Source organism: Haliotis rufescens, unplaced genomic scaffold (genome assembly GCF_023055435.1).
Source record: "Haliotis rufescens isolate VD_foot unplaced genomic scaffold, xgHalRufe1.0.p SCAF_10, whole genome shotgun sequence".
In the NCBI taxonomy this organism is placed as follows: domain Eukaryota; kingdom Metazoa; phylum Mollusca; class Gastropoda; order Lepetellida; family Haliotidae; genus Haliotis; species Haliotis rufescens.
The window spans coordinates 10,817,732-10,845,169 of NW_025963780.1; the positions used below are offsets into that span (position 1 = coordinate 10,817,732).

At 41.7% G+C, this 27,438-nt stretch overlaps 1 protein-coding gene across 1 annotated transcript; it reads right to left on the reverse strand.

Annotated features, from left to right (window-relative positions):
* Positions 1 to 26,599, reverse strand: LOC124145336 (serine/threonine-protein kinase OSR1-like). Its single transcript, XM_046515054.2, has 18 exons — positions 26,510 to 26,599; positions 23,510 to 23,622; positions 21,982 to 22,090; positions 20,927 to 21,068; positions 20,372 to 20,427; positions 19,118 to 19,227; positions 18,776 to 18,877; positions 17,777 to 17,910; positions 14,899 to 14,947; positions 13,508 to 13,567; positions 12,801 to 12,923; positions 12,544 to 12,573; positions 11,496 to 11,651; positions 11,235 to 11,278; positions 10,025 to 10,077; positions 9,527 to 9,595; positions 7,872 to 7,933; positions 1 to 6,554 (listed from the first exon to the last, which is right to left on the reverse strand). Exons 1-18 carry the CDS (start codon positions 26,577 to 26,579, stop codon positions 6,468 to 6,470), a joined length of 1,569 nt encoding a protein of 522 aa, XP_046371010.2. The 5' UTR covers positions 26,580 to 26,599; the 3' UTR covers positions 1 to 6,467.
* Between the last annotated feature and the right edge of the window lie 839 nt (positions 26,600 to 27,438).

Sequence of the window (27,438 nt, forward strand, 5' to 3'; positions counted from 1 at the left end):
CTGTAATAACACTGCCTTTATTACAGTGCTGTAGTCAAGGTAACCAACAATATACATGTATGTGTGGAACTCTCAAGGAACACTTCTGTCCTTGCAGTGTAACTAGTGACGCATCAAGGCTAGGCTAACATCTTGCCTGGATCACAATAATCTACAAACCAGCCTCAAACTTTTGACAGCCCTAAACCCAGGCAAAGAAGTCTCATGGTGAAATGTGTAGAAACAGAAACAAAGACTTTCTACCCTTTGTAACAACAAGTTGGGTTAGATAGTGGACATTTGTGGTCAAAAAGACAAATCAGTTTTGCAGAAACATTCTGGTTTGTTAAATTGTCATGTTGCTCCAACATGGTGCGACCCTCTTTTTTCCACAGAATCAGTCCTAGGATTAAACCTATGACATGGTGTGCATCGATGGGCCTAGTTTGTACTTGATGTCCACTGTGCCCACCTACAGATCCCTGTACTGGAGAACTGTAATGAGCCCCCCAGGGCCTTGTGTTCCCCATCACATAATGCTACATGAACAACTCTATATGGACAGTTGACCTGAAACACTTCCTCAAAGTGTTCCACCTTGCTTAGCTAAAAACAATATCCTGATACAAACTATAACACATTTCCTTTATACTCATTGTAAAACATCAACACAAACTGTCTGAACAGTGCTGAAATGTATTCATGCCAAAAAAATATGGAGACCAGTAGACAAGAAAATATTCTCCAGTACAAAGAAGCTGGTTATGCTAGACCCAGCGTCCCTCACTGTTGAGAACACTTATATATATTCGAAGGAACATCACTAAATACCCATGAATTATCAATCTGGAATTTGTGAATCAGCACCATGTGACTGGGAACAGTATTTTACAGCTCATTTCTCTGGCTGGCAATATTGTGATTTGTAGCAATGTGAGACATCTGGCATGACAACATACACCTTCCTGGTGGTCTGTGAAACAGTCCTTGGTAGCAAAATGGACTTGATTACATAATTGTTTTGTTTGTTTCCAGTTATTCCCACTGAGGATGGACTACGTAAAATGGCAAGAGTTGAGTTTTCAAGACTCCTTTGGAGGATATTGTGACTCACCACTGGGATATGTTACATCCATTACTGGGTTACAACAAACCAACAAAAGTCCCCAATACCAGCAAGTTAACAGATCAGGCCTATATCAAGATTAATATCAGGGTAATGAAGAGGGCACAACTATCTTTTGACCTGGTCAGATTTGGCACAAGATACAGGTTTGATATGTATTGATTTCCTATGATTCCTACATGTAACGTGGGAACATATTAGCCACAGATATTTAACAAGTTACCTGGTGTACACCGTCAACGTACAGGACACCTTTGAAACAATGGTGGCGTCATGCATGTAATAGCCACCCATGGTTTACTCACATAGCATGATGCCCTTGTTACACTCCACTGTAGATTCCATCTTTACAATACAACATGGTGGACGATGTGAGAGCAAGTTTCATGCCTGGACTAAAATTCAAGTGGTGTTTGGTAGATATTACCCAAAGTGTATCATCTCTACAATACCTTAAAAACTGAATTACGGTATGTTACAACTGAAACCTTTGATCATTTGTCATTGTCTTCAGTGAGAAGATGGTAGACTGCTCATTTCATAAATTCAATCTCTATTTGTTTCGACAAGTGGAGAGAAAGGCATTTTAGACACAAAAAAATAAATAATTCTAAAATTAACAATTCTTGGCATTAAATATGGGAGACTACAATAAATTCACTTTCACTGAAACATCCCTTATATGGTTTAAAAACATCAGAACCAAGGTCAATCTCAAAATTATGAATAAATATATGACAAATATGTCGTTTCCTTAAGTAACATTCATCACAAACAATATTTCTAAATGGTTATCTTCAACTGATGGTAAAACAGGTACCATGCATTCACTATTGGAATTACATCTCACTTATGTCCAACACGGAATATGGAGGAACACAGATTCTACAATGCTCCCCCGATATGACTTCTGCTAGCCTTCAGTGTTTGGCATCATGCACTGAACTAATATTGGCAATGGAATCATCAACCCCAGTCTACCGTGATGACCCATTCAAGTATCAGACAAAATAGCCTTCAAACTTATTTTTCATACATTCACCCGCTTTTTAAAAAGACGTACAAGGTTTAAAAATGTTGGTTTGAATTAGTTCCCCACCAGCCTCTCCTATCAGTTTCAGCAGTCACAGGAAGCCAACAATTATTCTTGGGCTTAACAAATGTGAAGATTACGGAGACAAGTCAAGTACTGGTATGACATCACCTTACACCGATGCATTAATCTCATAGCTATGCATGAACAAAATAAGTGTGGTCACATAGCAGTAAAACAATAACAAATAAACAGTGAAATATCAAAAGGAACAAAATACAGCAACAAACAGTATACAGATGTGAGGGGCTCCAGGCCATGATACACACACTTGCGGCAACTAAGGACGTAAGCGGCATAAATCAACTTATGATCACTGGTCTTGAAGGTCATAGAATTCTCCGAATTGTTTTGTAAGGCCAATCACATTTATTGGTAACAACACAAATGACCCTGCAATCCCAAACATCCTGTCTCACCAGTCTAGTGATTATGACTTCTTGCCTAGACTGGTAACAGTGCTGAAATCCACTTTTACAAGGATGTACATGTGTAATGGCAATACCTATTTGTAAACACCTGGCTGAAAATGAGCTCTTTAACATATAAAATCTTTCCATTGTCCAGTGTCATCTCTGATTTGGAATGTGGACAGAAGAGTCCTCTGTGAACAATGTATTGGCCTTCAAGACCACAACCTATATGTCCACTTGCATATGTCAGTAACAACATAAAAGAGAATAGCGACAAGAAGCAGGCTACTCCATGGCAACCCTGGGCTGCGTGTTACTTGTATGTCAAAAGATTGTGACTGACATGTATAAGAGTCTATTGTCACCTATCACGTGGTACCAGGAACATTGTGCAGCTTACAAAATAATGAAAGTGTTTATCAACGATCCATTTCTATCCCTAACATATTGTGTATGTTAAAAGTTTTTTATATTGATACAAATTAGGGCTGGGACGGGTAGCTCGGGTACTCGGGTCGGGTAGGTCCTGTGTAGTACCCGGTTACCCACAGGACTACCCGGACCCGTGGTTAGTCAGGTGATATATTGTTTAATGACAAAAACTCACTATAGCTCAGTGGTTAGTCTACAAGTCGCTAATGTTCGCATTTCTTTCTGACGATGCACACATTCCTTTTGACTTGTATATGTTTGAGTAAAGATAAAGCTTTAGTCAACTTCAGTGAACACATGATCTGATTGTTTGATACATGTATCTAAATAGTTTTATCCTGTTGGTGCGGTAAAACAACTACTAATCAGACATTTTGTTCCCAACTCATAAGACTTGCAGTGGGTATCCGGGTAGGGTTGGGTAATAGGGTGTCGGCTACCTGGGTAGTAAATTTGGACTCGTCCCAGCCCTAATACAAATATTTTTCCAAAATTCCTTTAAGTGTGTCATAAAGAATTCAACTAAAGTCATACAATGTCACAACATGTCCTAACTGCAGTGGACATGTAGAGTTACATGCCCTTGCCATGTACTAAAATCCGGAACCAAAACCTTATGTACAGTGTTGTAAATCATACCAATGGAAATAAGAACAACAGACTGGGTTTCATCAACCTGACAGATTCTCAATAAAACTCTGTCTTTCTTGGTCCAAACTTTCGCCCACTTCAAGCTTGTCCGTTTATATGGAAGAGCTAATAACGACAAAAATCACAAAATTTGAAAACCGAACTGAATTCAGAGACCAACAAATTCTATATAACCATGATAACACTGTGAATTGCACTGATTTCTGTACACATCCTCTGAGCACTGTCCAGTCTTGGTTCTGGTGTAACAACTAGTGCACCGGTGACCTGTGACAGATCTACACAACAGACAAGTAACAATTCCCTGCCTACATTGGTGGCAGACAACCCTGCCAAGCAGTTTTAGTCTTTAATTTCCCAAACAAGAGATGGCCTCGAGATCAAGTATTCTTGACTTGAAACATCTCCAAGGCTGACAAATCCTTAGAACAGCTAAAAACCTTGAAAACAAGTTTAAAAAAATAATAAGAATTGGTTCTCAGGCAATGGCTTTTAAAAATCTAATTATTTTAAGAGACAAATACACGTTATCTTAATCTCTGAAAATAAAACATTGTCTGCCATACAGTACATATGCTTTCCTTCACCAAATTTGCAAACGGCAAAACAAGCACACAAACTCTTATTGCCGCCACGACCATAAAACGAGGTGTGCAGTAAGCAGTGCGCATGTAGAGGGATGTCACTGCACTCTTTATTTGATTGGATTGTTTTAATGTATTGTAGCATTGCACTGCCGGGGTGCAATGTTCCGAGATGCTGTATAATTTAGGATTTAATTTTTTGGAAAAAGGAAATAAAAACGAAATGTGTGGCAGACTTAATAATGATGCAGGCGGTGCCTGAGAACCAAGACTATTATTTTCCTTTTAGCCCAAAGTAGATCTTTTATGTTTCCAATACCTGCAGACCTAGTGGTATGTTAGAAGTGTACTTGATGTGTACTTGATATGTACAAAAGTGTTTCAGCTTCCAAGATAATTGTCTGAAATCTCCAGTGTGTAGTTCCTGGTTGTTGAAGGAAAATTTCATAAAACATGTTTGAAGCTTCATCTTAAAGCAAGGAATTCATTGGCTAATACTAACCAACAACCTGAGGACTTGATTACACCGAGCTCAACTAGTTGTGTCAGTCCTTCCTCAAACAACACCCAAAACAATCACTCTGATCTTCAAGTAAGTAAAAAGCTCTTCTAAAGATGACTTAATGTCAGTGACAAACATTTTTCTACGTAGCAGACAAGGTTATTTTCTAAGAATCTGTGAAGAGATTCTACAAAAGTACCCCAGGTTAAATCTCCCGTCAAGCAGGGAGGTGTTGTGTGGCAGTCACATTACAAGTACACCAAGTGAACACTGAATCCAACCTTATTAACCAATGCTTCACCCAAGGTCTGTCACGGAGGCCATACAGAAAGTGTTCAAGCACTACCAGTCCAATTTCATGACAGCATATTTCCTTTTCAGGCAGTCACAACATAGGTATCCAACCAGTGGTCAGAAGCAGCACAACATCCTCTGTCAGATGAATTACTGGATATACATTGCTGTGGGTCTCTTACTGTGTAATCAAACCTACATCACAGCTCATTTCATTTAAAACATAAATGTACAATCTGAACATCACTCCTAATCTGCAATGTAACATGATATAGATGCCCACATTGTCGGCCAATAACATTACCTGGTCATACACAAATGATGAAGAAGTTGCAATGTCTTGTTTGGACAATGTTGTCTAAGTTTAACAATAACACATTTAATTGAGATGAAAATTCAAACCTTTTACTTTGCAAAATTGATTGCAGAATCTTAGCAATATATCTAATATAGAGAACTGGACAGAATCTGTCACAATTTCTTGGCAAAATATGCTTGGAATATGTTACATATGAGGTAATAACCGGCACACACCCAGATGACATTTCACCAAATCATGCAGTAATAAGGTTGAATACAGTTGTAATACTTTCAAGACAATGCAAGGATACATTCTCTATGCATCTTTCGCAATCAGCAGCTTCCATTTCATGAATTGAAAATATCACTTGATCATTACATCTATGAGTTCATCAGATACCATACTTCCAGACTTCAATTAGAGGTTAAGCATTTCCATATTGCCAGATGTATGCTGGTACAAAGACATCTATCCATGAATTTTTAAAATAACCTGATTGTCTGCTGTCAAAGAATGACCATACTCTTGTGATATCATGGTCAAACATATTTCTACTATTACATATTAAGGAAGGAACTTTTTATTTGAGTTTAATTCCTCAAAAGAAACATGTTTGAAATAAAAGTTACAAAACACACAAACAAAATTATGCTTATAGAGATCCTATTTCAACCAACCGAAGCATTCAAATTTTTTCATTAACTTTTGTTAGGGTAGGTTAAAAAACACTACAAGATAATCAGTCTGATGATCTCACTGAGAAAAAAAATAACCCACCCATTTTGTTATGATCTTAGAATAATGAAAACCAAATTGAAACATTCAAATTATTCAATGCAAATATTCCAGCATGATAACAACTGCCTTATTTCGACAGTTACTCCAAATCTGCAAAGCTATTGTTTAATAATTGCAGCCTTGACATGATTAAGTTGGTTGGAAAGACAATCACTTCAACCCCTCTGGCTCCAGGCAATGTCGGACTGAGCTGATACCCGAACCAACCAGTACCCGGACCGCCTCCTTGCTGTGCGGCCCTGCTGTAACCTCGATATCACAGTTGGCTACTGTCTCCCCTGATGCTTGCCAAGGTTAACTTGCTGCATCGTTGATGGTAAGCTGGGCAAAGCCGATCAGAGCCTTGTCACACGGAGCCTCGTTCTGACCACAACCAGAGTTCTGAAAGGGAGAGTTGTGATTTCAATCCAAAGTCAAAGATATTACTCATTCTTGTTGTTCACGCTGCAAATAGAAATACTCCAGCTAGGTCATCCAAGCCTGGCTCACCAGTGCTCACAGCAATCCCCTGTGCAGGCCCTTTAAGTATACGCTACCAGTATTGAGATCACTCAATGTCCCTTTAAGTATAAGCTACCAGTATTGAGATCCCTCAATGTCCCTTTTACAAGAAGACCAGCATCACCCCCATGTAGTAGAGAAACCCGGACCACCATCACCTCCCTGTAGTAGAGAACCCGGGACCACCATCATCTCCCTGTAGTAGGGAAGCTGGGGCCACCATCACCCCCATGTAGTAGGGAAGCTGGGGCCACCATCACCCCCATGTAGTAGAGAAACCCGGACCACCCTTTCCCCATGTAGTAGAGAAACCTGGACCACCATCACCCCCATGTAGTAGAGAAACCCGGACCACCCTTTCCCCATGTAGTAGAGAAACCCGGACCACCATCACCCCCATGTAGTAGAGAAGCCAGGACCACCATCACCCCCCTGTAGTAGAGAAACCCGGACCACCATCACCCCCATGTAGTAGAGAAACCCGGACCACCATCACCCCCATGTAGTAGAGAAACCGAGACCACCATCACCCCCATGTAGTAGAGAAACCGAGACCACCATCACCCCCCTGTAGTAGAGAAACCAGGACCAGCAGGACCAGCATCACCCCCATGTAGTAGAGAAGCCAGGACCACCATCACCCCCCTGTAGTAGAGAAACCCGGACCACCATCACCCCCCTGTAGTAGAGAAACCCGGACCACCATCACCCCCCTGTAGTAGAGAAACCCGGACCACCATCACCCCCATGTAGTAGAGAAACCGAGACCACCATCACCCCCATGTAGTAGAGAAACCGAGACCACCATCACCCCCCTGTAGTAGAGAAACCAGGACCAGCATCACCCCCATGTAGTAGAGAAGCCGAGACCAGCATCACCCCCATGTAGTAGAGAAACCCGGACCACCCTTTCCCCATGTAGTAGAGAAACCCGGACCACCATCACCCCCATGTAGTAGAGAAGCCGGGACCACCATCACCCCCATGTAGTAGAGAAACCGGGACCACCATCACCCCCATGTAGTAGAGAAACCGGGACCACCATCACCCCCATGTAGTAGAGAAACCGGGACCACCCTTTCCCGATGTAGTAGCCAAACCCGGACCACCCTTTCCCCATGTAGTAGGGAAGCTTGGGCCACCATCACCCCAAGTGCCGAACTGGGAGAAGCCCGGGGACCAACTGGCACTACTCACCAATGCAAACGTCAAGTTCTTCTGATCCTTGTTGTCCAAGATCTTCTGAAGATTTGCTGCCACTGAAACAGTCAGTCAACACTTAGTCCTACTGACTGGCCTTGCCCAGTACCATGAGTACATGTGAAGGAGTTATGACAGTCATTGCTAAAATCATTTTGTCTTTCTTAGCATATAATAATTCACAGATTTTGTTTCCCCAAGAAATGTCTGACATAAACACACATCTGACATTGTCCATATTTAGCCATTCTTTTCCAAATGGCTACTCAAAGTGGACTAAACAATGTCATATCTGGGCAAGGTAATCCAGTAGTGTTGGAGCACGAGACACAGTGTCAGCCTGGTTACACAGTGTCAGCCAGGTTACACAGTGTCAGCCAGGTTACATAATGTCTGGTTACCCAGTGTCAGCCAAGTTACACAGTGTCAGCCAGGTTACACAGTGTCAGCCAGGTTACATAATGTCTGGTTACCCAGTGTCAGCCAAGTTACACAGTGTCAGCCAGGTTACACAGTGTCAGCCAGGTTACATAATGTCTGGTTACCCAGTGTCAGCCACGTTACACAGTGTCAGCCAGGTTACACAGTGTCAGCCAGGTTACACAGTGTCAGCCAGGTTACACAGTGTCAGCCAGGTTACACAGTGTCAGCCTGGTTAAACAGTGTCAGCCAGGTTACACAGTGTCAGCCACGCTACACAATGTCAGCCAGGTTACAGAGTGTCAGCCAGGTTACACAAGGTCAGCCACGCTACACAGTGTCAGCCACGCTACACAGTGTCAGCCAGGTTACACAGTGTCAGCCAGGTTACACAAGGTCAGCCAGGTTACACAGTGTCAGCCTGGTTAAACAGTGTCAGCCAGGTTACACAGTGTCAGCCACGCTACACAATGTCAGCCAGGTTACAGAGTGTCAGCCAGGTTACACAGTGTCAGCCACGTTACACAGTGTCAGCCTGGTTAAACAGTGTCAGCCACGTTACACAGTGTCAGCCAGGTTACACAGTGTCAGCCTGGTTACACAGTGTCAGCCTGGTTACACAGTGTCAGCCACGTTACACAGTGTCAGCCTGGTTTAACAGTGTCAGCCACGTTACCCAGTGTCAGCCAAGTTACCCAGTGTCAGCCAGGTTACACAGTGTCAGCCTGGTTACACAGTGTCAGCCTGGTTACACAGTGTCAGCCATGTTACACAGTGTCAGCCAGGTTACACAATGTCAGCCAGGTAACACAGTGTCAGCAACGTTACCCAGTGTCAGCCTGGTTAAACAGTGTCAGCCAGGTTACACAGTGTCAGCCTGGTTACACAGTGTCAGCCACGTTACCCAGTGTCAGCCTGGTTACACAGTGTCAGCCTGGTTACATAATGTCTGGTTAACGTCTGGCTGGGACCTGTCTGACCAGTCAGTGATCCTGGCTGGGACCTGTCTGACCAGTCAGTGATCCTGGCTGGGACCTGTCTGACCACTCAGTAATCCTGGCTTGGACCTGTCTGACCACTCAGTGATCCTGGCTGGGACCTGTCTGACCACTCAGTGATCCTGGCTGGGACCTGTCTGACCACTCAGTGATCCTGGCTGGGACCTGTCTAACCCCTCAGTGATCCTGGCTGGGACCTGTCTGACCACTCACTAACATGCTGTAGACACTCACCCACTATCATGTCCTTGCCATTCACAAGTCCTGCCTCAACCAGTTCCCTTGAAACACTGTCTGAGGTGTCTGTAAACCAAAAGTTTTACAACTGAGCATGTACATGAAGTTGCAGAAATGGGGCAACTTGTCCTCATCTGTAGTCAAGATAAGGGAAATACAGGTATCTGCAAAAGAATGTCAAGGAACCTTGACATGGAAACATTCTTTTACCCTCTGCACGCATGTAGAAACTGGGGTTAGTGCTAAACAATGAGCACATATTTGGTTGAACCTGCTACATGGCATCTGGCATAATTACTATGCAAAATATTCAAATCATAATCCATGAACATAACATGAAAAGTGTTCTACTATAAATTTGGAAAATACTCTTTTCGGTCAATCAGGGGTTTTAAATCATGATATTGCATATCACTCTTATTGCAAAAGCTGAAGGTAATATTTATATCCACAAACTAACACTAATGTATGGCCTGTGTGAGGCTGTGAACCTACCTTGGCCTGGGGTGAAGTCAAACTTGATGTCATTCAGCTCCTTCTTGTCATTCCTGGTGGAGAAGGAGGAATCAAACATTGGTCAATCTGGACAACAATACTGTTACAAAGTCTTTGGTCAGTGTGGTCAACAATACTGTTACAAAGTCTTTGGTCAGTGTGGTCAACAATACTGTTACAAAGTCTTTGGTCAGTCTGGACAACAATACTGTTACAAAGTCTTTGGTCAGTGTGGTCAACAATACTGTTACAAAGTCTTTGGTCAGTGTGGTCAACAATACTGTTACAAAGTCTTTGGTCAGTCTGGACAACAATACTGTTACAAAGTCTTTGGTCAGTGTGGTCAACTATACTGTTACAAAGTCTTTGGTCAGTGTGGTCAACAATACTGTTTCAAAATCTTTGGTCAGTATGGACAACAATACTGTTACAAAGTCTTTGGTCAGTGTGGTCAACAATACTGTTACAAAATCTTTGGTCAGTGTGGTCAACAATACTGTTACAAAGTGTTTAGTCAGTCTGGACAACAATACTGTTACAAAGTCTTTGGTATGTGAGACGTGATGGTTAACACCGCTTTGAACAGTATGTCAAACTATGCAGATCCAAGATGTTTAGCCCTTTGTTGGAAGCCACAAGAAACAAATCCCATGCCGCCCCAGCCCATGATGATGATCTGGAGAAGCTTCTCACATGCTCAAAGTATCACTAAAGGAAAGTAGTGAGAAGGCTGAGGTGGCAGAGGATGTAACATATTTCAGATGGACTTCTTGGAATTTGAAAGATTGTCGTGAATCAAACCCATAAATTGAGAAATAGGCTGAAATATTTTCACCAGATGATGGAGTAAGTATATACTTCAAAACATGTTCCTCATAATAAAGAAGTTGACATCCATAAATTACTTTCCTAAGGCTGAATCATATTCACATTTCAACAAGACCATATTCAGTCAATTATTGAATGTCTTCTGTACTTATTCATGCGAATCTATCTCTCAGATTAGAGCAATTTTCATACAAGTGAACACCAAGTAGCGACTGTCAGCTGAAGAAAGTGAACACTTCAGCTACTGCTCAAGTCAGATTACGGACAATGCAGGATACAATGTGTGAAGTCCATTCCCTGCCAAAACTAAAAGCGGCTCCAGACCTTGATGGCACAAAGGATTGGTTGAAGCTTGTAATGAGATGACAAAATGATTCCCTACCTAAGCCGCAGAACAAGGTTGATAGATTGAGACAGGACAGCTTGCTGGAACAAAAAACACTTGTGTTGATGGATGCAATGCATGACCATGATTACAAAAGGCTTCTGCTTTTCAGATAATCAAGCTGCATTCTTGTTCAGTGTGAACACATTTGTCTTGGGACCATTTCATATCGTTAACAGCCCAGGGAGCATTACAGAATCCTACAGCAGAACTCTGACGCCAAGCAGTGCCCATTATGTGCATGGTGCTGCTACCCACCTTCTGCTCTTGGGCCTCTGCCTGACTGGGCAGCGAGGTGCTGGAGGTCTCCCCGGGGGTGGGGGATGTGGCAGTCTCCGACGCTGGACCCCCTGGGGCCAGGGAGTTGGGTGTCTGGGCCGGTGCCGTCCCTCCAACATTGTTGGCTGCATCAAGCTGGGAAAGACAATGGTGAAGGAGTGAATGACTGGGCTGGCTGGGATCACAAACAAACAACACATGTAGCGGGGAAGCTGGTATGGTAAGTATATATGACAACTACTGCAGAAAAGAACATTGTTACCCGGGGGTTGATGGGGTCAGAGTCTGCGATCATGGATCATAGATTTACAAGAACACAGCATCCGGTCTCCAGGGCAATTTCAAATTACCAACCTTTCATTTTCATAAGGCAATTTTGATTTGCCATGACACTAAGTCTAACGGTCCAATCACAATGCGAGTTACAAACCAGGCTCAATGTTGGGTTGGCGATAACAACATGGCAGCCTGTTCAATTGATAACAAGAGTTTGCAAGAATTCAAAGTTGAAAAACTGACTTGACATGCAAAAGAAAACCCTAAAACAATGTTTTTCATGGATAGGATGTCTTCATGTCCATTACCACTGGCAGTGGCTTTGGTCTCTGGGCAATACAGGTTACCTCCCCTACCCATTTCCGTATCTCGCTGTTTGATTGGTAGGTAGGTAAAATCTTAATTAATATCAGGTAATTTGATGTTGCAAGAACCACAGGAATGGATCCCAGGATACGTGTAAGTCTGCCAGTGTGAGGATGAAGTCACAGTAGCCAACTAACCCCGTGTTGGATGTCCCTCACAAGCATACAGGGCACCCGACAAATAAGCCAGTTTAGACAAGGAAAACCAATTCTTCACCAGAAAGCTGACAGACATTAACAAGTATGTTGCAATCAGGGACATACTCCTGTAGAATCCCCTTGAGAAGTTTCCAGAAACATTTCGTCAACACATCCTAAGAACATTTCCGTCATGGAATTAAAAAAATACTGCCTCACACTAAATGGACGATGATGGTAATGCTTACCTCAACAGGAGCGTTGCGTATCCTGGGAGACTGAAACAAATCAGAAGGTAACATCAACTTGCAGCAGCTTCTCTGGAGGTGATTTCTTTTTCTCATCAAAGCTGATTTTACAAATTCGACTGTATTTAAGCATTGTTTCCTATATTTAGAATTTATACTGATGTCAACTATAATGTAACTGCTGAGGAACAACATTGGGTTGGCCAAGGGAGAAGAGTCTATAATCACTCCATCTATCATAAGTACCACCCACGCACCCTTTCACATGAGATAGCTGCTTGACCCTCTTCCGACAACTGGTCCATCTCCTCGTCAGACCACTCCCACTGACCATCCTGTGTCCGGTGAAGCCGACCACTTGAACCTGGCACCCTCTTCACCTGTTAAAATACACACAAATTACCGGTACTACAAGGTGAGTGAGTGAATAATGTTTGCTGCCTATCACAACAGTATGACAACAATCTGCCAGCCTGTCTACATATGCATAGGGGTTACTATCAAGGACAGTTTAATAACTGTCATAGAACTGAGGCAGCTTGACAAGTACCATGAGGTCGTATTAGGCATTGTCTCATGTAATGCACAGGAAACTAGTAGGACTATAAAGAACTTAAGAGCCATCATAACACCATTGCAGTGGCATGCCGAACACCTGATCCACGGGAGTTATGAAAGTAACTCACACAGTCCACAAGCCATATCCACTTTCTTAAGAGGTTCTACCAACACATTAGACATGGTAGAAGCCTGAACTAAACAGTGGACATTCTATTTCTTTAACAAAATGTCACATGTACAAAAGTGTTGGGTTGGTCAGGTATCTTGATTCAAATGATGTTTAGGTTACTCCCAGCCAGAACCAGCCCATGACAATTCCAAACTCCAGTCTTTATCATCTGAATTGCATGAATCTATTTATTTCCTTCTATTAGATGAAGCCGTGTCTCCGCCATGCACCTACCTTCTGTGGCTTTACATTTGTCCCATCAGACAGCAGGACCCTTGTGATGTAACCCTTGTCCTGAAACACACTCAGTCACTTTAGTCTACGGATGTGTAAAGCTTCTCTAACAGACCTACATGGGTGCCTACCGGGTAGGAATGACTCAATATCCTGGAAGGGAAGACACTGTCACCACAAAGTTAAAAGTCACATGTGCGACACAACTAATAAGTGTGCTACATTGTCAAAACTATGTCCAAGTTAACCACTCCTATAACCCAACTGGGTAACTCAAATTACCCAATGTTGAATCTCATTCTGGATAATTGTTTTATTGCGGGGGGTCGAAATTCCTTGTATTATAGTGCAAATTGCATGGATAAAGTTGTGGATGCACAGTTAAGAGAAGTTCCTGGTTCCAGTAGGGCAGTATCAGATACTAATAGCATTGTCTTTAAAAAACATTGTTGTGATAATGTATATGAAATGAAGCTAGTGTTTATTTGTATGCAGTTTAGCAATATTCAAGCAATATGACTATGGTCTTTAAAAAATCAAGTCTGGATCAGATAATCCAGTAAATGACATCATAATCATCGATCCACATAACTGGGATGTGATGACATGCATCAACCAAGTCAGCGAGCCTGACCACCCGATCCTGTTAGTTACCTCTTAGGAAAAGCATACTCGCCTCTTACAACAAGTATGGGTTGCTGAAGACCAATTCTAACTCAGATCTTCATGGGCACAAAGCCAGTGATAAATGTACTTTAGCAAAAGTAAGCAGTGCACTCATTTAGAATGAATATACAAACATTCATGTTTGATTGATAACATAAAGTTTGGTATTTGGAACTTGGAAGGTTGTTGCTGATGAGGAAGGAGACAATCTTCCTGGATTCCATCAGTTATGTTGCTCACGTTGACATGACATCCCCCAGTAAAAAGATGAATCAAAGGTTGCTCTTGTTGGCATGCTCAATTTCCAAATGTGAGGTGAGGTGAAATTGAGTTTAATGTCGGGTTCCAGATTAATGCAATTATATAGCGATGTGCATGCATGTGTGTTTGTGTGTGGATGCTTGTAGTCTGGACTGATGCCGATTTATAGTGCTAGCTTACTGAGATACCATGCCGCAGTTTAACATGAATAGGTCTCAGGTGGTCTCAAATTCAAAAGGGACCACTTTCCAAGTGCTCTTTGGTACATTTGAAAACCAATACCTGTCTATCTGTGTATTGTTTACTGATGTATTAACATAGATGAAGAGTAGTCACAGGACTTGTATTAATCTAGGGCCCTGGACCGTGGGCTGGTATAATGGAGAATCAGGACTTGTATTACTCTAGGGCCCTGGACTGTGGGCTGGTATAATGGAGAATCAACATCAAATCACATAGCTTACCTTTGCCTTCTTGAAGAAATCATGTTTCAACAACTGCTTTGCAGTGGGCCTGAAAAGTAAATGTAAACATCAAAATATTTTGCCGTGACAATTGAAGGACAAAATACTTCTATTCAGACATGCTTTTGCCATATATGGCATTTGTCATATCCAAGATAAATATTCTTCATTTCAGTGAAAAGTCCTTATCATGCCTCCATGTTAGAATAATGACACCTGATTGGTTCACATGATCTTGATAAAATACTATGTATATCGCCTATTTTTTTCATATTTGGATCCTTCTCCTGTTTTACTATCTTAAAGCTCCTACTGCTGTTTTGTTTACTTAGGAGACGTAGCTGTGAGAGGTCTGGTCTACAGAAGTTGTTGTTCCCACTAGTTGTGTAGCTCCCTTCCTCCCACAGTTACCACGTGACCGGAAGTGGCCAGGTCATGCACCATCACATCACTGCTAGTAACGGACAACTGAAAGAACTTCACAGGGAGGAAGCAAAGCGATGACAGTTCACTTTAGATGTAGTAATGCAGGATAAATAAATCTGTGAGCGTGGGATCCGGTGGAATGGATGTAGGGGAAGACCAAATTGTTTCCCTCAACATTCCACCCCGTGGAGGAAGTGACCGAGCCACCATCCAATCCAGCAGTTGGTTAAGTCCCAGGTGCAGGTCTAACTCCAACAAAGGGTCTGCAGTGAGAGGATCTGACCGAGCCACCATCCAATCCAGCAGTTGGTTAAGTCCCAGGTGCAGGTCTAACTCCAACAAAGGGTCTGCAGTGAGAGGATCTCACCGAGCCACCATCCAATCCAGCAGTTAGTTAAGTCCCAGGTGCAGGTCTAACTCCAACACAGGGTCTGCAGTGAGAGGATCTGACCGAGCCACCATCCAATCCAGCAGTTGGTTAAGTCCCAGGTGCAGGTCTAACTCCAACACAGGGTCTGCAGTGAAGTACAACGGCAAGACCTGGGAGATAGAGCCACGTGTATGAGACCAACGAGGTGTAGTGGCGTCCCCTGAAGGAGCCAAAGGCGGATGAGAGGTAGTCGTAGTCACTGGCAATAAAGGCCTGTGCATATGCAGTGTAAGGGGATGCTGGAGGTAAACTGATTGCTGATTGAAATACCAGAGGCACTGGAGAAATCAATGGAGTCACGGTACCTGGAGGTGCCAACATAGGTATTGTGAAAACTGGAGGTGACGGAGGAGTCACCTGGGTCATGTATGATGCGTACATGGATTGCATTCAAATATGGAGTATGGAACGAGCCCAAACCAGGCGGCATGAGATGCGGTGGCACTGCGAGTGCCACAGACGACAGTGGGGAGGTACTGCTCCAATAGTAATGATTGTGCGTAGTTGGCTCCTCAGTGTCAATGTGATCAGCTATCTCCGAAGGAAGTCGGGGCAGTGTCCCTGTGATCAGCAATCTGGGGATGCCTGCAGGCATTTTGGGTGTGTCGCTTTCTCAAAACCCTGATATATAAAGCGAAGTCAATGGAGGAGAGATTTCGGTAAAACAATTGATGCAACGGGGGTATGAATCCTTTGCTGATTTATTGCCACGGCATTGTGAGCAATGGGACATATAATTTCTAAGAAATAGTGTCTAAGCAGATTAGACACACATGTCAACAAAGAAAGACGGGCATGTAATTATAACTCAAACTTTTGGAAACTTGACGAGAGAAATTTCGATATAAAGAGTATAATTATACACTTAAAAAGCCCAGAATAGAAAAGTATTTAGTACATGAAACAAGAGCTAAGCTAGGCATTTTGAAATATCAAAGCACAAGACACGTAAACATGAAGTAGTAAAACAAGATGGTGACAGGTACAACACATGCATGAAGAAAGAGCAGGAATGAGCCAATGTCAGGCAAAAATTATGCTAACATATGCCTGAAAAGACCACCCTGGTATGCCACACTATAATCTACATAATTTATAACATATTGGTTATCAAAGGATCAGTAAAAGGATAGGCAAAGGATGCTATCTGGTTCTTCAAAATGGGGAGCTTTGTTCTCAAAAGTCTGTTCAGTCCGATGACTAACAGTGATGTGAGTATATGTGACCTGGCCACTTCCGGTCACGTGGTAGCTGTGGGAGGAAGGGAGCTACACAACTAGTGGGTACAACAACTTCTGTAGCCAGGACCTCTCACAGCTACGTCTCCAAAGTAAAAAAACAGCAGTAGAAGCATTAAACATTGTTAAGGTAGTAATGCTGGATAACATAAAAAGAATTGCTGTAGCAGATCACTCGGGGTGCATGTGGTTTAATGCGTCCATTTATGCGAGCCTGTGGCTTGTGGTATAAATCCTATCATGGGACACATAAAACCACTTATCATACCTCCATGTCAGAATGATGAGATCTGATTCGTCCACGTGATCGTGATAAAATGCTTGGATGGTAATAAATTCTTCAGCAGGGGAATAAATCTCTTATACCCCGCCACGAGCAGTACAGGCTGCTCATGCATTTCTGAGAGAAAAGAAATCCCTTATACCCCGCTTCAAAGCAAATAGCCACACGCTTTTTCCGAGTCAATGGAAGTTAACCTCAGCTCAATCAAATAGTTGTTTTCTAACAATTTTAAATTTCTGTTCATTCTTTTACAATGTCACATATCATGTCAGTAAGTTAAATTCATTGCAGAAGGGTCACGAGGGGTACATGGGCTTTAGGCGTTACAAATTATAATGTACCTCTCGTGATACTGCTTCAACTCAAGTGACAAGTGATTTCTAAAAGTCAAATAACAGGATTTGAATCAGAGCAATGGTAAAGATGGGCATTTAAATGAAAAAAGAACCATATTCTACAAGTATTTTCACTTTTATAATGCTTTCGCAACTGGCTACCGACCTTTTTTCTGGCTCTCGCTTGAGGCAGTCGCTGATCATCTTCCGGAACACCTTACTGTAGCCCTTGTACTGCTCCTTGTCATCGGCCCCGGTGTCCAGACTCGGGGGGTCATTCTGCAGGGTCAGCATCAGCACCTGGGTGGAGGGAGGGAGGGAGGGGTGAGGGATGGAGGCAGTAAAAAGATAGCCAGTAATAGACAGCTAGCAATACAGTCAATCCGACGATCGGCTTCATCCGACACTAATAATAGGAACCGATTAAATCAGTGCTATTTAGACCCTTTAATCCATCAGTCTCGCACTTAGACTCCGACACACCTAATTTGCAACAAATTACTGAAATCACTCATTAATCAGTCTCGATAATCCAACACAGTGATCAGCATACTCCATGGTCATCTGCCTGCGAGTACACAGCCTGTGTCATACAGTCATACAGTCCGTAACAGTTCTTTTGTGTTAAGCTTTAGAAGTTGCATGATTAGAAAACATATTCCGCTATCAATGTAACATAACAATATGAATATTTCATTTTTATTTTTTTTATTACGTGTTTGTATTGTTATCTATCGTGTAGTTGTCAGATTTTCTATCACGAACGTTCATACTACTTAATTTCGTTCATCCAACATACTCGTTAATCCGACATAATCATATGCAACCAACCATGTTGGATTAAAAGGAAATGACCATATTTCAGCCTGCTCAACACAACCAAGCTCCAATGGAGAAGTCTGCAGTGAATGATGGAATGAATGTTGTTTTACGCATCCTAGATCAGCTGTAAGGTAATCAGCATATTACATCTCTACTAACTGATATTTCACTCATCGGCTCCTGTAAGTGTCATCTCATTTAAAAACTGGACTGCAGGCAATGCTATGGAGGTGAATTGCTGGACAGGTCCAAGTTACTAGTAATAACAGAAAGTTGTAGTACACAGGGAAATCGAGCTGTGCTTATAATTCTTGAAAATAGAAAACCCTGTGTCAATATTTACCTTCATCGGTGGGTATTTGTGGTATGGAGCCGTTCCCGTGGCCAGTTCTATTGCTGTGACACCAAAACTCCAGATATCTGCCTTGAAGTCATAGCCTGTGACCTGTGAAATACATTCCACAGTTAGCACGGCCAGTCCACAGTGAGTGAGTGAGTGAGTGAGTGAGTGAGTGAGTGAGTGAGTGAGTGAGTGAGTGAGTGAGTGAGTGAATCATGTTCTACTCTGCAGTCAGCACAACTCCACCTGTATCATGTCAGCCTGGAAATACTTGATTCTGTCAAACCAGTCGTTTTGTCCTAGATAGCCACCAAAAGCCTGGCCCCAATGAGAGAGAAAGCTCACCTGCTCCATAACTTCGGGTGCCATCCAGCAAGGCGTCCCAACAAACGTGTGCCGCACAGCATCCCTGGTCATGTCCTTGCCTGTAGCCAGCCACGCACTCACGCCAAAATCTGCAGTCACAAAACATAGGTCAATATAAACCACCCAGTGACAGGACCAGACATAAGAACAGACAGACAACAGAATGAGACATAAGAACAGACAGACAACAGTACCAGACATATGAACAGACAGATACTGTAAATCTTAATATGAACACAAGTGTGAATTAAATGTGAAAAATGCTAGTGGTCTTTGTACACATTAATGAAACTTCGCATTTATCTCTCCAAAATGACTATCAACAATAAGACGGCCTCACTGCCCACTTTGGATAGCGGAAATACCAACTTGAATATAAACACATACATGGTTTATTGAGCAGCAGTTGTAACGAGTACATAACAATGTCATTCAAAGAATAGGAATTGCACAATAGGCATCCGGTGAGTTTGTCACTGCTGGGGTCAAGAGTTCTACCCATTTGTGTCAAACTAGGCTTCTTTGACCACTCCAAACAGTGAACAGTTGTTGGTTCAATTATTTTAATGTCTTTCTTAATGCCAGTCAAATCGCACTGATTTTTAGTTGCATTTTTGGCTAGGGGTCAGCAGCTGTATTAATTTGGAGACCCATCAATTTACAGTAATAGGAACAGAAACAACAAACCTATTGTCAGATTTCAACAGACAGACTCTTCTAATACCCTTCCTATAAACCATATCTTATCATTTTACTAAATAGGACTGAACATGAGCTGCCTCCTTTTGATATAAGTGTGTCAAACATGGTATCATATCCATGGTAACATTGGTTACATGTGTACTAGCCTGATATGACTGGTATTGACGTTGCTGGTCACCAGCCAATATCTCCTTGTGGTTATTTGGTTTGGTTTGGTGTTTTACGCCGCACACAGAAATATTCAAGCTATATGACAGCAGTCTGAAAATAATCGAGTCTGGACCACACAATCCAGTGATTGATATCATGAGCATCGATCCACGCAGTTGGGATCGATGAAATGCCTCAACCAAGTCTCCTACAAGCATAGTCACCTTTTACGCCAAGAATTGGTTGCTAAGGACCTACTCCTTTTGTAAATACTCAGCAGCAGCCAAATTCAGTCATATCTCACAACCACTGGGCATTGTGAACCAATTTTGTTTCCAACCTAAAACACTGCCAGACTGTACAATGTGACGGAGCACCCACCTGCAATGTACACAGCTCCATCACTTCCCAGCAGGATGTTCCCAGCCTTGATGTCTCTGCAAGCACAACCCAAGGTCACACAGAATGGAGAGTGAGTGAATGGGGGAATGCAGGGATACAAATGTTGGTTTTCACGCATACTGCAGGTCACTCCGCTTTACATTACCTGTGCCACTATGACCTTCACCACTGGCACATTAATACAAGGAATTACGCACCACGGAATGAGGAAATGAACAGATATCACAAAATGCTGTATCAGCAATTAACAGCTAATCATACCATGGTAAAATGGAGAGATATTAGCAAATCTTTTTGATGTTGAAATTGGGGCTTTTTGTTTCAATGTTACAAATTATGCATTAAGTATGACTACAAAGAATTGGAAAAATCCCCCCAAAATCATGGTAGGGGGCCAATACATGTTACTTCGTATTGCACATGTTACAGTTGGTCAGCACGCCCCTGGAGTTACAGCAGGCCCATGTTAGTGTCTTAGACATTCCAGGAGCTTGTGTTGACGACAATACCATAACTGGCAGCCACATCTGGTACCTGTGTATCTGCCCATTGTTGTGGAAATACTCCAAGCCCTTCAGGACCTCTTTTAGAACTGTTGCTATGACCCCCTCGTCAAGGACACCATTCTTGAACTGCCCAGTCCTCATTCGGGCCTTGATCACATCCAGCATAGAGCCTACAGTGGTACGAAGATAGTCATGAACAGTGAGTGGGTATGGTTTTACTCAGCTTTTAGCAATATTCCAGCAATATCACGGCGGGGGACACCGGAAATGGGCTCCATACGTTGTACCCATGTCGGGAATTGAACCCTGGTCTTCGGCGTGACGAGTGAACGCTTTAACCACTAGGCTACCCGACCACCCCTACTCATGAACAGACTAGTTGAGGTGTTGGTAGTTCTCCCACGTGTTACACATGCACATGATAATTAAACAGTTAAACAATGTACACAGTACACAATAACTAAATACAGCAGGAACCAATACTTTAAAATGAAACAATTGGTCTGCAGAGAAAGAAAAATGTTATGAAACTCTCCTCAGGCTAACAGAAAACACACACAAGACCCTGACACCAAAAATATTCAATTTTCAAATAAATCAAACAAATTTTTAAAGAGGTTGTGGGCACAAAATGTTTCAAAAGGGTTTACTTTGAATTACAATAAAGTTGGTTGTTTAACGCCGCACTCAGCAATATTCAAGCTATATGTCGGCGGTCTGTAAATAATCGAGTCTGGACCAGACAATCCAGTGATTAATATCATGAGCATCAATCCATGCAATTAGGATTGATGACATGCATCAACCAAGTCCGCAAGCCTGACCACCCGATCCCGTTTTCTTATGAAAAGCACAGTCGCCTCTTATGGCAAGCTTGGGTCCCTGAATTACAATAAAGAACATTTATAATGAACATGCTTATAACAAACGGGGATAAAACGAACTGGTTTTTGTGTCCCGGCCATTTCCTGTATCTCCTGTTGCATATGTTTATAACGAACTACAGTTATAACGGACTACAATTTCAGTTTCTTATAACCATAGTATACTGTATATAAGAAATTCTCAACACTACAAACTGACCTCCACTGCACAGCTTCATGACGACCCACAGCTCCTCCTTGACAACGAACGATGTGTAGTATCCCACCACGTTCTCGTGCTTGCACTGGCTCATGGCCCGAATCTCCTTCTGCAAACAACCAACAAAGCACATTAAATGCAAAAAAAGAAGAACAAGAAACAACTGATACAAAACCAATTTTTCAAAAGTTTTGTAGGCAAGCCAGGCTTCGTTCTAAACTCAAAAGCTCTACTAGCCAGGGGAAAGATGAAATGTCCTTGTAATGTTAAACAGCAGCAGAAATTGCCACTAGTTCTAACCCTGCAAGCAGTCCATATTTTCTTGGTGTGATCAAATCTTGACACTCAGCATGCAGTGGGATTTTGTTGATGTTTCAGAAAACTTTTAAATGTTTGAACAGACCGTTGTCGGGATATTACCATCATCATGAGACACAAAACACTAGAATCATGTCAACAAATCTGTACTGAAGTGTGCAAGTTAGTCCCATTATTACACTGTCTGTCTGTAAAAGTGTTCATTAGACGATGTTTTCTTGGAACCAAATGCTCAAAGACACTTTATTAAACACATTTAATCAATAAGGAAGCAACAGCATTGGTCATGTGACATTTGCAAGGTGTCATAGGCATGTTGCAGGTGGACACACGTCAAAATACGGTTGCCCAAATGCTGCATGTTTCTCAATGTGTCCGATACCAACAAACACATAATGTCGATGACTGATGCCGCTCCGGATGCCAAAGGGCAATAACTCCAGCCCAGGACAGATTAGTCAGAACAAGATTGCAAACTACCACTCAGACAAGGGACCGATTGCAATACAGGGCCAAACAGTTCGAAATCATCTGCATAGATGGCATTTGCATGCACGTTGTCCACGCATCACCATACAAATTACTGCATGTCATTTGATCCAGAGGCGTCAGTGGTGAATGGAATGTCCGCACTGGGATAATTGATGCTGGGCTTATATACATGATATATTTCCTGATAAAGGAAGTTCACTCTCGACTTCAGTGACCAAATGAATTGAGTTTGGAGACATCCTAACGAGTGTTTTATGGACATCTAACGTCTTACAGCATGGGTGTGGGTCCATTTTGGTATCACAATGACTGACCGAACTGTACTCGATATTGTCTATGGCAGAGTCACAGGTCAGCGATTTGAAGGATTCGTGCATGTCTGGCCAACAGAGGTGGTTTTGCCCGATGTTAGTGACAACACAAATGAAATTGATTGAAAAATGGTGGAAAGGTGAAAGTGTTCGCTCTCATGTATCCCGTGTCCATGACTACAAAATAGGGATGAAAGTTTGTTTGATTGTTGTTTAACGCAGCACTCAGCAATATTCCAGTTATATGACGCGAGCGAGCGATGAATGGCCATTCTGAGTAATATTTACTTCAGTACACATCACAGTACAGATATATGTATCAGAATACATTGCAAAACAATTTGTTTGACCTTACACATGGTACACAGCCTTAATGTTTATCACTCAAGAGAAGAGCAAACTTTTACCAGAAGTTCTTCTACTGTTGTGTTGCATTTTTCGAGGTTGATTCTCTTGATGGCCACCTTCTCCTGTCTGGGTTTACACATGGCAGCCTGCACAACTGCTGTGGCTCCAGCACCTGGAAGAAGAGTCACTCAACCTGTCTAAGATCATCACATCCACATGGTACAGGTAGTCATTGATCTGTTGAATCTAAGGATGAGGCTAACATCATTGCCCTATTTAAAGCTTTGCAGAGGTTTCTGTCCCTGGTCCTTCTGTGATGGGGCATTTACCTGGGTCTATCTTTTTCCGAGGCCTGGAGACTCAGCATCAAATTTTAAGGTCAAATTTTTTCTGTCAACAACGGAAATGTGACAAAGGCCATTATTTATATCACAAATACCAGGGTATGAAACTTCCCAAAATTTCAGCCAGACCACAGGACTGGCTAGCTGAAATACTTGCCAGCCCTGACCAAAACCTGCCTGCCCACTATAATCATATGTTTCTCAGGATAAGCTAACGGGATTTCTTTTTGGTTACATTTTATCATTCATCTTTACATGTGAATTAATGATTATCATCGGGAAATATTTAGAATATTGTCACATATGAAATATAACCCGACCGTCGGGCAGGGGGATTTGAAAATCTGGCAGCCCGAGTTGAAATCAACCGGTCTCGGACGGTCGGGCAGGCAGGTATTTCGAACACTGCAAATACATATCTAAGTTACAACGAGCGATAGCTGAGACATTTATTATATATATTCTCTAAGCAGAGTTCTGGTACACATGGAACCTGCAGTTGGTCAGTAAATTAAGATCTTTAAAAAATACAGGTTATAAACATGATAAAGCTTTCTTTCTTATTTTAAACAAAAAGCAATTTTAGAATTTGTTAATACCAGTGTTTGAAAATATACACTCATTTTTCTCACAGTGACAGGAGGAAGCTAACAATAAGTGTGAAAATGTTATGATGTTATGAGGGCTTCATTTTCCGAGCAAAAAACATTGAAAAAGTCCTGAGTTATCCCTCTTAGATTATGACGTAAATTAGTGCCAATTTAACCATGTTAACTGGATCACTGTCTAGTCACAACGCAAAAGATATCAAGTACCAGTTTATTGTCTTCTCAGTCACGCTTTTGGAAAACGAAATAATTGTATTTAGAGTAATTGAGCCTCGTGTTGTATTTTGAACAGCGGGGCACCAAACAAAATCGTAGTCTGCGCATCTAAGAAGCTAGACGCACACACCTGTACCTACACCATGTGAAACAGGTCTAATAAAGTCTTATGACATCATTCCTTTATCACTTGGCACCAGTGACATCAAATTGCAAGAGACAAAAGCCATGGTGTTTTTATTATGAAAATAGAACTCTCGGTAAATGTGAAAAATATCAACAGATTTAATAAATAAGTTACTTGTGACATTTGTATTGTTTTGGCACTGAAACTACTAGGTAAATACTTTTCTGTTGAAAAAGTACAACAAAAATAGGTGCATTTATGTGTGAACTTACCCTTTTAACATTTCAATCAAATATGAACTTAATATGCCCAAGCAGCACAAAATAATTGTGTAAAGGCAATATATCTTATGCATATTATGTGATATAAAGCTTCTCACGCCTGTTCTGAACTAATTATAAATGTTATAGATGCTGATTTCTTTGATTAAAACAAAAGTTAAGTGATTTCAGAGCAGAATTGGAAATGGACAGTGATAACTTATTTGTTCACAGATCTTGTGTGTTTCTTTGATCCTGAGGGTTTGTTGTTCTTTGCATACTAGAGTGGTTATCATGAGATATCTGACGCTAACACAAATAATTAGCGCTTGTTTACCTAGTGACCGACTGTTTACCTTGATGAGTGCAAGACATTTTTCGCTGCAAAACGCAATGAAAATTGTACAGATTTTCCTTTAAACGTAGGATTAATTTGTGAAAAAGATGAGATAGCTATCCAACTCACAAATATCCCTAAGGATTGTAATGGGGTACCTTACCAAGGATCGTAAAGGGGTGTTTGATTAGAAAGGGTTATCTAATCCTAATGATTTGTAAGGGGATCTTACCTGAGGATAGATTTGGGGGTAAACCTACCCTAACCTTAACACAACCAACACTTTTAGGGCATGGCTCAAAAGTACACAAGATCAGTGAAGCGAGAGACTTATTTAGCAGTCGGAGCCAAATAGTGCTATAAGCTGCACCCAGTAAACTGCAGTTTTTCTTCTTGCAGTACTTAAAAACATGGAGTATTATTAGCTAAGTTTTTCTGGAACAACATGAACAAAAGAACTTTTGCAAGATTGTTGTATATCCCAAATGATCATTAAGGAATTGTACCACAAGTACTTGAGTATCATATAGCATATTTATGAGAGAGAGAGTAGTATATACCCATCCCATATACCATCAATCTATATATTTTAGAATAAAATATTCCATTTGCCCAGTACATAACAATTTATCATTTTCAGTTCACTTAAATTATCTGGGTACATGTGTTACATGTTTTGTCAAGGTCACTATAACTATATGTAAATTTGAGGACAAATATCTCAGACAAATGCTACAACATTGCCATATGTGCCACTCTGTCGAGCTCTCGTTTACAAGACGTGCGTAACCTTGACTTCATGCCATGGGTTTATCTGGCGAGGTCGGGGTGAACACGGGGACAGGAAGTGATACAAGAACTACACAATTTGAATCAAAAACATGTGCGAAACATTCGTGCTTACATAAGAAATTAACTTCATAAGTGACAGACATGGTATTTACGCATTCCAACATAGTTAAAGACTTGTCCGGAGGAGATGTAAGCAAATTACATGACAAGCATGGAGTTTGAATGACAGGCAATTAAAAACAACCCGAGTGACATCATAAACATGTCACAGAATCCTGCTGTCAGTATGTGGCATAGAGGTTGTCTTAAACCAAATCTAAGACAATATGAGTGTGTTTTGATTCCGACATGACAAATGGTTAATCCACACTTTACCTATTACGTCCAAGAGCTCATAATCGTCTTTCAAAATCGACCAAGTCACTGCTGCAGCTCCTTCGGCCATTTTGGCGCTGTATATCGACCTTCACCTTGATCAAGGCCGAAAGCAAGGTGAGCACATGTTTCTAAGGGAGGTAATCGAAAGCATGGATTTATTTGAATCCGATAGGAAATAAGTACATATTTGAGGGGGAGGGGGGTTAATTTCATAAAGCTCATATGACTACGTGTAATCTTAAATCAACCAATGACAGTCCTCATAAAATTAACTTCATTTCTGTTTTGGGACCATATAATGAAAAACAATTACTGAATGTGAATGTATTTGTTTAATCATATCATGTTTTAGCAGCACGACTCTCATTCTTAAAAGGCTCTTGTGTAGCCCTGACTCAATTATTTTCAGATATGCAAGTTCCTTATATACAAGCCATGTCATGTCACACAAGTCTCACGTATATGTAATGTATTAATTATGTCATACAACTCCATAATGTGTGAATATATCAGAACCTGCATGTCCATCAATTCCGCGTTAATGATACTGTCATAATGTCATATCCTGTCCACCATGCACTATGCTATGCTGAAGTCGTTATGTCATACACTGTCCATGGTGCCGCACTTTGTGATGAGATCGTAATGTCATATGCTGTCGATGATGCTCCTTGTTGTAGTGACGTCACAATGTCATACCCTGTAGATGATGCTCCTCGTTGTAGTGACGTCACAATGTCATACCTTGCCGATGATGCTCCTTGTTGTAGTGACGTCACAAAGTCACACCCTGCCGATGATGCTCCTCGTTGTAGTGACGTCACAATGTCATACCTTGCCGATGATGCTCCTCGTTGTAGTGACGTCACAATGTCATACCCTGTCAATGACGCTCCTTGTTGTAGTGACGTCGCAATGTCATACCC

What these genes read in the sequence shown, in the direction of transcription:
- LOC124145336 (XM_046515054.2), bottom strand. Translation starts at nt 26,579, where the DNA reads ATGGCCGAAGGAGCTGCAGCAGTGACTTGGTCGATTTTGAAAGACGAT. An exon ending in CAGAGGCCCAAGAGCAGAAG is followed by an intron (nt 11,279 to 11,495) that starts GTGGGTAGCAGC and finishes TTTTTGTTCCAG; the next exon opens with CAAGCTGTCCTGTCTCAATC. An exon ending in TGGCAAGGACATGATAGTGG is followed by an intron (nt 7,934 to 9,526) that starts GTGAGTGTCTAC and finishes TGACTGTTTCAG; the next exon opens with TGGCAGCAAATCTTCAGAAG.